Raw genomic sequence first — 11,895 nt, 5'->3', positions numbered from 1 at the left:
TGATAATAATAATAATTCACATTTAACAATGATGACCGATTTCCTATTAAGTCATTTGTTTGTTCCATATTCTCTATTTGCAACTTTAATTTTGCCATTTGTTTCAACTTTTTGTTAAGTCATCTTACAACCTTTTTTTTTTTTTTTTTTTTGAAATTGAGATTAAAATTTATCTTCTATTGGAAATTATTTTGACATCAGCTATCTAAATTGAAACTACCATATAATCTTCATAAATTAATAACAATGCTATGATATATAATAATTTTAAAAGATACTAATTAATCGATATATTAATAAATTATCAATGTACAGAGTGTATTTATATTTTAATGTACATATATATTTAATCAACTGAAAATTTATTGTATTTTATCAATCTATCCAATTAAATATGAATTAACCTAATAAATATATAATATATTGACAAAAAAAATAAATTCAAAATTATTAGGACAATAGCTTTTTTCAAAACCCAGAACATAATCTTCCCAAAGAAGATCACACCACTTAGGAGAAAAGACTCTATGGGCCATGGGCTCATGGGTTTGCATTTTGGTAGTACAGGGTTCTAAAAATTGTTTGCAATGGGTTTGCATTTTGCATTCGATTGTCTGTGTCGTTGTCTTGAAACTTGAGCCTCGGTTGGCCATGCGGTCTTGACAAAATGGGTGTGTGGTGTACACAGATTTATGTTATCGTTAGCCGGCGTCGGTTCTATGAAAATCACACAAGATACAAGTGAAGGTTGCATTAATTTCTTCTTCTTTAATTATTATTATTATTTTTTTAATTTTTCTTGCTGGGGATGTTCTCGGTTTTCAATTGGCTTTTGCTGAGAATTTCCCATGATTTTGCAATTACACTATCGCGTCACAAGTCTCTCACAAGCCCTAGGTGATTAATTTGTATGATAACTTTGCAATGAATTTTTAAATTTATTGAAAAGTACAAGGATCCCACAATTTCTGAGAAGTTACAGTTTGGATCATATTTGTAGTCACGTTAGAGCAAGAATTAGTGTTTTGTTGTTTCAAATGATCATAAATATTTAACCCGCATAACAGTAGTAATAATAATAATAATAATAATAATAATAATAATAATAATTCACATTCATTATTGTTATGTTTAGTAAGCATCCGTGATAAATTTCCGACCTCCATAGTAATTTTTTATCTGGTAGGCTTATATACCAATTGATTATTGATTCCGAATTTTTATAATCTTATTTGTTTTTAATACATACATACATACATACGTACGTACGTACGTACGTACATGTATGTATGTATGTATGTTATTAAAAACCTCCCCTGAGGTTTGGGCTTGTTGCAAGTAGATGGCGAGAATTGGTTTATTTGTAAAAAAACCCCTACCGTCAGTTAATTTTAACATTGACCGTTAGTTGACCGTGCAAAGACAATATTACCCTTAACAATAGTTTGTAAACGAAAATAACTAAAAAAAAATCAAAATTATTGGTTATTTTACCCTCTTTAAATTATTAATATTTTCTTAAAGTTCCTATAAAAAAGATAAAATTAAAAACTTGAAAAATCCTCTTTAAATTATTGATATTTCCTTAAAGTTCCTACAAGAAAGATAAAATTAAAAACTTAAAAATGAAATAGTCATAATCTTTACCTATGATATTGTAAATCTTTGGAATTGATAAGGATTAAATTATTAATATTTTCTTAAAGTTCCTATAAAAAAGATAAAATTAAAAACTTGAAAAATCCTCTTTAAATTATTGATATTTCCTTAAAGTTCCTACAAGAAAGATAAAATTAAAAACTTAAAAATGAAATAGTCATAATCTTTACCTATGATATTGTAAATCTTTGGAATTGATAAGGATAAAATTGTCAAAAAATAGGATTTGTGCTTTTCGCGCCAACAATTTTGGTTTTTTTTTAGTTATTTTCGTTTACAAACTATTGTTAAGGGTAATATTGTCTTTGCACGGTCAACTAACGGTCAATGTTAAAACTAACTGACGGTAGGGGGTTTTTTACAAATAAACCAATTCTCGCCATCTACTTGCAACAAGCCCAAACCTCAGGGGAGGTTTTTAAAAATTGCCCATGTATTCAAAACCAATAAACCCTCTATACGTTTCAAGAGTCCGAGCTTGATCAAAGGTTGTTTTCCTGTATGAGTGAGGAGGCTGTGAAGTGAAGCCAGGGATGACAAAATGTCTGCCAAGCTTATCTTTTGTTTCAGACCGAGTCAAAAAGCCCAAATTTTATATTCTACATTTTAAAAAAAAAATTATGTTTTATATATTTATAATTATAAAATTCATTTTTTTTTAATTAAATTAGGCCTTAAAAATTAGGCATGAATGATTTAAACTTTAAATGTATTAAATATATGTTATGGATCGGTTATGTGTGTGTGTGTGTGTATAACTTGGGTTTGATATGTTAAAAAGCTATACTTTTAATTAAAAATAATATATATATTTTTATTTATTTCAAGTACATTTGGGCTTACCCCAAAACAACCAGGCTCGGGCTGGGCTTTTTGGCAATCCCCCAGTGACACCCTCTATTGAAATATCTATTTCTGGGAGTGGGGAAAAAGAAAAGAAAAGAAAAATAAATCTTTCAGTATTTATAATATGTACCGTATATCAGGCCATTATCCGGTGCAAACATTTTAATATAATACCCGCTTTATAACACAATAAATTCCATAGATCACACCTCCTAAAACTCCTAAAACTGTAAAAATTAGAATGAGTCCACAGATGATTGCACAGTAGTGATGACAGTAGACGTCACCTTTTTCTTTGCATAAACACCCAGATGGACTCTTTAAATTTCCTCCACATTCATAACAAAACCTTGTCTTGCATCTGGGGGCCCAAAAAAAAAAAAAAGAGAGAAAAGAGAGCAAGCACTATTAGTTCACAAATTAAATCGATAAAAAAGATAAATTCATGAGATTTCATATTACAAAGTCCATACACCTTTTCTTGGTGTGTTTTAATTTATAAGTACATAAGACTGATTTTCATACTTCAAATGCATGCGTTATCTTAGCAGTTATCTTAACAGTGCTAAAGGTACCGTGGATAATATCGCTTATTAAATTCAACACTATCTTACTAGTATTCACACACTACGTATATAAGCAACAAACAAACAGAACAAGGCATAACAAAAAGAAAAACAAAAACAAAAACAAAAATGCTAAGATATGAGTTGAGTTTTTTCCCAAGCTCATGCACTTAGCCCAGGAGTAGCGCTCCTTCAGGCTCAAATACTTGGCCTAAAGTGCCAAACCTGTTGCTCTGCGGCAGCTAAGAAGAGCAACACTCCCAAATAAATTCATAAAACAGATTTGTAGTAGAAAATTTCACTAAATTTGTTTGGGAGGGTTGCGCCAGCAGTCACAAACAGGGCTTAAGAACCAATGCTAGAAATTTTTTCTATCACTACAATATAATGTGTGATAACATATTTTCATAACACACTATGTAACGAAAAATTGATGACAAGTATCAAAAAGTTTGTGACTGTTATAACAAATAACGGTTTGAAAAGATACATAAACATAAAGAGAGGAAAATGAACCTGCAGAACATAATTCGACAGCCTTTTTTCCGCTCAATACAGTTGCCGCAACCAGGGCACCTAGTCCAATTCATCTTCTCCAAAAGCTTCCCAAATGCAATATCATTCCGGTCCCTCAAGTTTCCACTTTCTTCACAGCGATACCCTGCATGCCATGCCAACTTACACTGAAAACAAAACCATTGTTTACATTTAGGGCATTGAGCTTTCTTCACTCTTCCAATTCCTTCACACTCATTCACCATCACAGCCATGCAGTTCCTGTTAGGGCAATAGCTTCTTTCAAAGCCTAGAACATAATCTTCACAAAGATGATCACACCACTTTAAAAAAAGACTCGATGGGATCGTGTGTTTGCAAGCAAAAGGGTCTAAAAATTGTTCACAATGTAGCCCCGGGCATTCGATTTTTGCTGTGTTGTTGTCTCGAACCTTGACTTCTATGTATTTCACTGTGCAGTCTTGACAAAAAGGGTGCGTGCAGAGGTTGTTGTTCTTGAATTTATTGTTGACCGACATTGGTTCTATGCAAATATCACAAGTGAAGGTTCCATCAATGTCTTCTAATTCTTCTTCTTTAATTTCTTCTTGCCGAAGATTTTCTTTTTCTTGCCGGGGACATTCCCGGTTCTCAATTGGTTTTTGCAGTGAACTTCCCATGCTCAGAATTTGCAATAACGCTATCACAATAAGTCTCCAACAGGAGCTAGCCTATGACCTGATTTATGTATAGCCTATCAGACTGTTTCTCGAACTCCAGCAGCAAACCTTTCTGCAGTGTATTTGGTTTTCAAGCTTCCTACCTGATACAATCACCAAAAACATAATTTATTCAGTCAAACATAAGGACAAGAAAGAGACAAACTAGATCCCTGATAGACAAAAGCAAACAGCCATTCAGATTCTAAATCCCTATACATAAAATGTTTTTCAGAGGAAACTCAAAACGAAATTTAAATGAACAGGAAGAGATTAACCAAATCAAAACAAAGCGAATAATTGTGCATAAGTTCAGCTCAAAAGAGCTTTATGTTTTGTACATATCATAAGATCAGTTCAAAGAGCTTGGGCGTGGCGAATCACTTCAAAATTACGAAGCAAAGCAGAACCATGGAAGTGGAAATAAACTCACAGCGGATCAAATTGATGACTGAATATTGATCGTGAACTAAAATGAACTCATAATTGTGCATTAATTATACAGTGTAAAGAATGTGAAGAAAAAAATAGTAGATCCGATTTTACATCGAAGTTACCTTAAGAGTCAGGTAATCATCGCATCAGAGATTCGACTTTAGACTCTTCATCTTCACGCCGCCGGCAAAGGCTTGCGGTTAGTTTGGAACGCAAATGGAAAATTTTTTGGCAAGGGGTTGGGGTTTCTTTTTAATTTCTAAATAAAAAATTGATATATTTTTTCAGGCCACGTCTATGTTGCAAGTAGTAGTTGCAACTGCAACTGTGGTCGGTTACGACTCTTTAGTCTCTTTTCATCTGTTAAGCTAGTGTACCGTTGGTTTCAGATGAAAGTGATCCAACGCCCAATAATTTGACACCTGAACACTTTGAGACCAAAAATGTGGTATAGGTGACAACACTACGGTCTTTCAAAAAAAAAAAAAAAGATGCGAGTAGGATAAAAACGCAACCAAACAGTGTGTGGTGTTTGGTTGCGACCATAGTGTTAACGAGAATAAGTCAAGAATAAACTACACAGTAGTTATTAATCCAATTTAGGGAATGACGGCAAACTCACGAATAAAAAAATTACCAGAGGGCAATTTATCAAACACCTAGCGTGCCATGATTTTACTCAATTATTTTTGTGGTTACAACCGTTGATCTTGCTGCCATCACCTGGACTCGAAATTGCAGGTAATTGCCTTGCTGCTATCACGGCAATGCATGAATCATGGCCAACAAGCACCAAATTCATGGCAAGCACACCAACAACCATTGATTAATGAATGGCAAGTTTAGTTTTTTAAAGTTTAAAATTATGTAGTTACTGTCGGTTTCGTTTGCCGTCAATTTACCACCGCTGCTCTATATATAATATATATATATATTCCAATTCAAGTTTTATAAATATTTTTATGGGTATCAAAGACTTTGGCTATAATTATGGTACCCATGTCTTACATGGTTAAATTTTATTAATTTTCTGATCATTTAATGATATTATGATCAATCTGTGAAATACTTTTATCAAGCCTAGACTCTTGTATCTATTTTGGAAAAGAAGCATTTTACTATTTATTTTAGACATGCCAAATCATTCTCTTATGTAGATAAACATTTAAAAGATACAAATTTGAGATTAGAAATATTTCAAACTTGTCTCATGTGTTCGCAATGGAAACTATAGTAGATAAATTTGAGTCATATTAGAGGCAAATATCTTGATTAATTTTATGTATCAAATTTGGTCTAAAATTAAAAGGCATTAAGCTAGTAAGTGCTCTTTTAGTCTTCATTATTTGATCTAATTTTTTTGTTAGACTCCATATTTTAAAAAATTACTCAAAAAGTTTTTCATTATAATTAGTGAATTTTTCACTTGTTAACATGTCAAATTTGTTTGATTTTCTGTCTTATCAAATAAAAAAGTTATCTTATCCTTAAAAAGTTAGATCTAACCACCACGAAAGTGATGAGAAGGTTTTACAAAACCCCAAGGATATGATTAAGTGATTTTAAGCAATTTTATTTAATTGGTCACTTGAGTATAAATTCAGAGACAGATAATGAACAACAAAAATAAATTTAGGCTTTACTTGCCATGTCTTTAAAAAGAAAAGAAGAAGAAGAAGAAGAAGGTTTTTTAAACAAAAAGTTTGTGACTATCGCAACATATGTATATAATGAATGTAAAATGATTCTTGAAACATGATATCTAAGTAATAAAAAGAAATGCAGAGAGAGAGAGGGAGAGGAAAAATATATAAACTGCAGTCTGCATGACATAATAGGACAGCCATCTTCTCTCAACACAGCTGCCACAACCAGGACACGCAGCCCAAGTCATCTTCTCCACAAACTCCCCAAACATATAATATCATCAGGTTCCCTCAAGTTTCCACTTTCCTCACATCGATACCCTGCTTGCCATTTCGACTTGCAGTGTATTATAAATTTTTATTCTTTTTTTCTCTGGGGATCTTCTCGGTTAAATTCCCAATGACTTTTTGCTGTGCACTTCCCATGCATCAATTTGCGATGCCGCTATCACAACAAGCCTCCCGCAGCCTATTAGGAGATTCATTTATCGCCTATTTTAACATAAAAAACTTCAAAAAAGAAAGTTTAGACTTTTGGACTTGATTTAAAAGGAGAAGGGTTCCAAAATTGATGAGAAGTTGTAGTTCAGATGGAGCCAGTTTTGTGTTTGATTCTCTAATTTATTAATTGGCATTGTTGAATGTTAAATAAATTTTGTTTGTGCACAAAAAATCAGAGACAGGGTTATTCAGGAAGCTTCCTTTCTAAGCTCGCAAATACGTGATTTAATATTAGCTAGGCTTTATCTACATTTTTTCTTCTTCTATTTCTTTATTAGAAATCAAAATTTTCTTCTTTTTCAAAGGTAGAGGGGTGTTTGATTTCTCGTAAATAGTAAATACACTGTTCGATTGTTTTCAATTGTATATCTATTTTGGAAAAGGAAACCTTTCAGTATTTACGTTAGGCGTATCATCAAGTCATTCTCTTACGTGACATTTAAAAATTTCATATCTGTCTCATGTGTCCGCATTGGAAATCTGTAATTGGTATATTTATATCAATTTAGAAGTAAATATCTTGATTAATTCGATGTATCAAAATTGGTTCAAATTGCAAAAGGAAATCGGCAGTCACATGGCTCAGGAGTAATGAAATGTAAATTTTATTTTAATATGTTGGGGAAAAAGGAAAAAAAAGAAAGAAAGAAAAAGAAAGACAAATCTTATAATACAGATCAATGAGATGCTTTCATCCGCTCTATAAGAGGACCGCAACAAGGAACTGTAGAAAAAGTGCAAACATGGTGGGTAATTGGTAGTAATGAATATAGATGTGGCCCTTTTCTTTGCATAAACACCCAGATGGACATTTTCCTCCACACTTGTAGCAAAAATATGTGTTGCATCTGAAAAAAAAAGGTCAAGCACTATCAGTTCAGATTATTATTATTTCACGCCCTTTGTTGTGTGTGTGTTTTATAACTATTTAAATGATAAATAGCCTCACCCTTTTCATAATTACAACGCATGAACAGTGGTAAATATAGTACTTTAAAACTTTGAAGTCATTAGAAAAATACCTTTCTGTCTATACCCTCTGTACACCACCATATATATGTCACAAGTCGCATTAGGAGACATACTGAGACCAAATATATCATATTTATTAAAATCTAACACTCCATTATATGTACTCTATAGATGTCATAATCTTTTAAGGGCGGGAGCTATTTGCATCCTTTGAACACTATCTTACTTACATATAAAACCACTTGTTAAATACTGTTGATGGTTTTGCTTAATCTAATCTATTTGTCATAAGCAAAGCCAACTGCCAACAAGTTGAATTAAAAATTCTTTTGTTTTGTAAACAATATGCTTGTGGTTAAATTTTTGAAAAAAAAGAAAAGAAAAAAAGTGTTCCTCATTAATTTAAATTAAAATAACTTCACGCTTTAATAATTTTAGTAAGAGGTGTAAATAATCTCATTCATCATGTTAGTTGGCTGGAATATTTTAAATATATACAAGTGACTACCTTACAATTATTTTAAAGTATAATTTTCTCACTAGAATAGTAATCGGTCATGGACTTTACGACCCACTTTGTGAGAGAGCAGTACCGTAGCAAGTTCCTAAATAAATAAATATATATATATATATATATATAAATAAAAGAGAAAAAAGTGAGGAAAATAACCTGCATTTCATAACAGGACAGCCGTCTCGTCTCTCAACACAGTGGCCACAACCAGGACACCTAACCCAATTCTTACTCTTTACAAGACGCCCAAACAACATATCATTCCGGTCCCCGAGCAAGTCTCCAATTTCTTCGCATCTGTACCCAGCATGCCAATTCGACTTGCACCGGAAACAGAACCATCGCATACAATTGGGACACCGAGCTTTCTTCAACGTACCTTTTCTCTCACACTCATTCACCACCAAAGCCATGCAATTTCTGTTGGGGCAGTAGCTTCTTTCAAACCCTAGAACATAATCTTCACAAAGAATATCACACCACTTTGAAAAAAGGCTCGGTGGGATCATGGATTTGCAAGAAAAAGGATCTAAAAATTGTTCGCAGCGGAGCCCGGGGCATTCGATTTTGGCCGTGTTGGCGTGTTGCTGTCTTGAACCTTGGATTCTTTGTATTTGGCTATGCATTCTTGACAGAAGGGGTGTCTGCAGAGATTTTTGTTCCTGAATATTTTGTTTCTTGGCATTGATTCTGCGCAAATCTCGCAAGTGAATATTCTATAAACGCCCATGATTTTGCAACTCTGACAAGCCTCTCACATGCACGAGCTTCTCACATGCACGAGCTTCTTAATTAGCTTATAAACTTGTAGTCAATTCATATAATGACTTTACAAGGAGTTTTAACCTAATTCAAACTAATAAAGCAGACCAAAATTAATTAAAGTTTGTGTTTTCTTGTCTCAATTATACGAGCCAACATATACTCTCTCAAGCGGTGATATTTAGCAGAAAAATCTGACAGAATTCTAACAAAATAATGGTAAAACAGTAAATTGAAATTTATCAATTAACAAGGCGAAACACCCTAGGCTCGATTTACTGTGTAATACTCCTTGAGTTTTTAAGTATTTTACGTTACCTTCTAACTAATTAGTGTTAGTGTCTAGAAATTTTTAACTACTTATATATTTTAATCTATTAACCACTAATTTTCCATGAGTATTTTGTGCTTAGGAGAAACTCAGATAATAAGACAATTCTAATTCCTTTGAAAAACTAATTTTGTGTTTGATTTTGTTATATTTACAATCTTCCAAGTTAATTATTATTATTATTATTTTACAAAAAAATTAGAGATTGGCTTCTACAGTAAAGTTGTAAATACATCAAAGTAGGCTCAACGTTATTGTATTTTATATTATTTATCACAGTAATAACATCAATTAATATATTTATTAGTATAAACACTAACTAGAAGTAGAGGATGTCTTGGAAAATCATGATCATATGACATTACTGTTGATGCCCAAATTTGATCTAGTCTATTAGCGACTTAATATCAGACTTCGACACCATCATTAGATTTATTTGGTGGAGAATTGATTGGTCAATCGTTAAGATGTCCTGCAACCACTAGCGATTAACCTGTGAATACCTGAAATCATAGAAGACGGTCAGAGGCGCCAGAAGTTTTTCCGGCGTGAACCCTTCGACGCTCAAGTCAGTTTCTGGGCCTTTGCGAAAAACTTGTGCCACCACTCATATGGCTTAATAAACATTGCCTTAAAAACCAAAAGTTTTTTGAGTTATTTGCAGAAAAATGAAATAGAGTGTCAAAGAAAGAATTTTCCATGAGAGAAAGAGAGAAAAAGATGCCCTGGAGGACCCCATAAAAAAAAATAATAATCCTCTTAAGGTAATGCCCCACTCCCCTCTTTTCCCCTTTGTTCTCCTCCACTTTCGGAAGTTAAGGATGAGATAAAAATAATGCCTCCACTCTCCATTTTTTTTTCTCCTTTTTCCGTTACCAAACAATTACAGAATAAGTGCATTATATACATATTTCATTTAGTGGCCTTCTCATGATCCTGAAAAGCAATATTCCATATGTTTCAAGAGTTTGAGCTTGATCAGAAGCTGTTTCTCGATATGAGGCGGCTGTGAACTGAAGTGAAACTATAAAAAATAACTTTTTGCAATTGTTTCTGCTTTTTGTTAAATCATCTACCCTCTTTTTTTTGCGGGATTTGAGATTAAAATTTGTCTCTTAGAAATTATTTTAGCATCAATTATCTCGATGGCTAATTTGAAACGACAATGTATTCATTAATATCTGTTCAATTGTATATCAAATCATTCTCTCGTACATGTGACGTGATAATTAAAAGTGCAAATATGAGGCTAGAAAAACTTCATACTTGGGTCCGCATTGGAAATCTGTAATGGGTAAGTTATGAGAATTTAGAGCAAATAAATTAATTGATTAATTTTGTGAATCGAAGTTGGTTTAAAATATCAAAGGCAATCAGCAATAACATGCATGAGACGAGAGACAGGAAATGTAATTGCTTTAATATGTTTGTTCGAAAATATCGTATAAATAGACAAGGGTAGTTTTAGGTATAGGCGAAAAAGGTAGTCGCCTAAGAGCATCATCATAAGACTCTTTAAATAAGATTTTATTACTTATTTGAAGAGCCATATCAACATTTAAGGCTCCAAAAGTCACTCCAATTAAGATTCTTCAAATAAGAAATGATTCTTTCTCTTCAAATTTGAAGAGTTACTTTCTTTCTCTTCAATTTATATTTTATTACTTTTTGTTGAAAAAAAGAGAAAGGTGCTTTAATTACTATTTATTTTTCCTTTAAAAAAATAGTTATTTAATTAAAATAATATTAACTCATTTATATTTGAAGAGTCTTTTGGAGAACAATATCTTTTTTCACTCATCTATTTGCCACATAAGTAAGCAAATGAATATTTGAAAAGTAAAATTTATAGAGCCTTTTGGAGATGCTCTAAGGTCCTATATTTTGTGAAAACCTCATTTTTTAAGTTTTTTTCTAATAATTCTCATTTTTTTAAATTACGTATTTAAGAAATCAAAAAGTTTATTAACATCTCTCTAATTATTAATTATCCTACAGTTAACAATTATTTTTTATGAAAAATCTATATTTGATAACATTAATGTTAAATAGATATAACTAATAATATTATTTAATCATTAATTCATTCATTATTAGTCTTTCCAAAAAAAAAATTTAATTAGTTATCTTTTCAATTTCCTCAAAAAAATTAATTATTTAATGTTAGAATATTTGACTTTTAATATTTCTTTTAATTTCTATTAAAATCTTTGTAATCTCAAAAATCAGTAAATGAAAAAATTTCATCCTCTCTTCTCTATAAAGAAAATTATTATATTCATTTGTTAATTTAAAAAAAATCAATTTATAGAAATACAAAGTCTATTTCTATTATCGGATCATTAATTTATCATCTCAACTTTTTATGTTATATCATTCTAAATATCCTATTTGAAAATAATATTATTCTTATTTATTTGATTGTTTATTTTGCAATAGTTTTAATGGA

General features: G+C 31.7%; 1 protein-coding gene and 1 pseudogene across 2 annotated transcripts; both read right to left on the bottom strand.

Moving 5' to 3' along the window:
• Positions 1–2,592: 2,592 nt before the first annotated feature.
• On the bottom strand, positions 2,593–4,985 carry LOC18048956 (probable E3 ubiquitin-protein ligase RNF217). Of its 2 annotated transcripts, none has more exons than XM_006442816.2 (3): positions 4,843–4,985; positions 3,588–4,389; positions 2,593–2,866 (listed from the first exon to the last, which is right to left on the bottom strand). In XM_006442816.2, exons 2-3 carry the CDS (start codon positions 4,244–4,246, stop codon positions 2,668–2,670), a joined length of 858 nt encoding a protein of 285 aa, XP_006442879.1. In that variant the 5' UTR covers positions 4,247–4,389; positions 4,843–4,985; the 3' UTR covers positions 2,593–2,667. The 2 variants fall into 2 exon arrangements, with proteins under 2 accessions (XP_006442879.1, XP_024043252.1); XM_024187484.1 differs by having other exon boundaries at positions 3,588–4,385.
• Positions 4,324–11,345, bottom strand: LOC18048955 (annotated as a pseudogene).
• Positions 11,346–11,895: the final 550 nt, after the last annotated feature.

Source organism: Citrus clementina, unplaced genomic scaffold (genome assembly GCF_000493195.1).
Source record: "Citrus clementina cultivar Clemenules unplaced genomic scaffold, Citrus_clementina_v1.0 scaffold_3, whole genome shotgun sequence".
Classification (NCBI taxonomy): Eukaryota; Viridiplantae; Streptophyta; class Magnoliopsida; order Sapindales; family Rutaceae; genus Citrus; species Citrus x clementina.
This window is presented reverse-complemented; position numbering and strand designations above follow the sequence as displayed.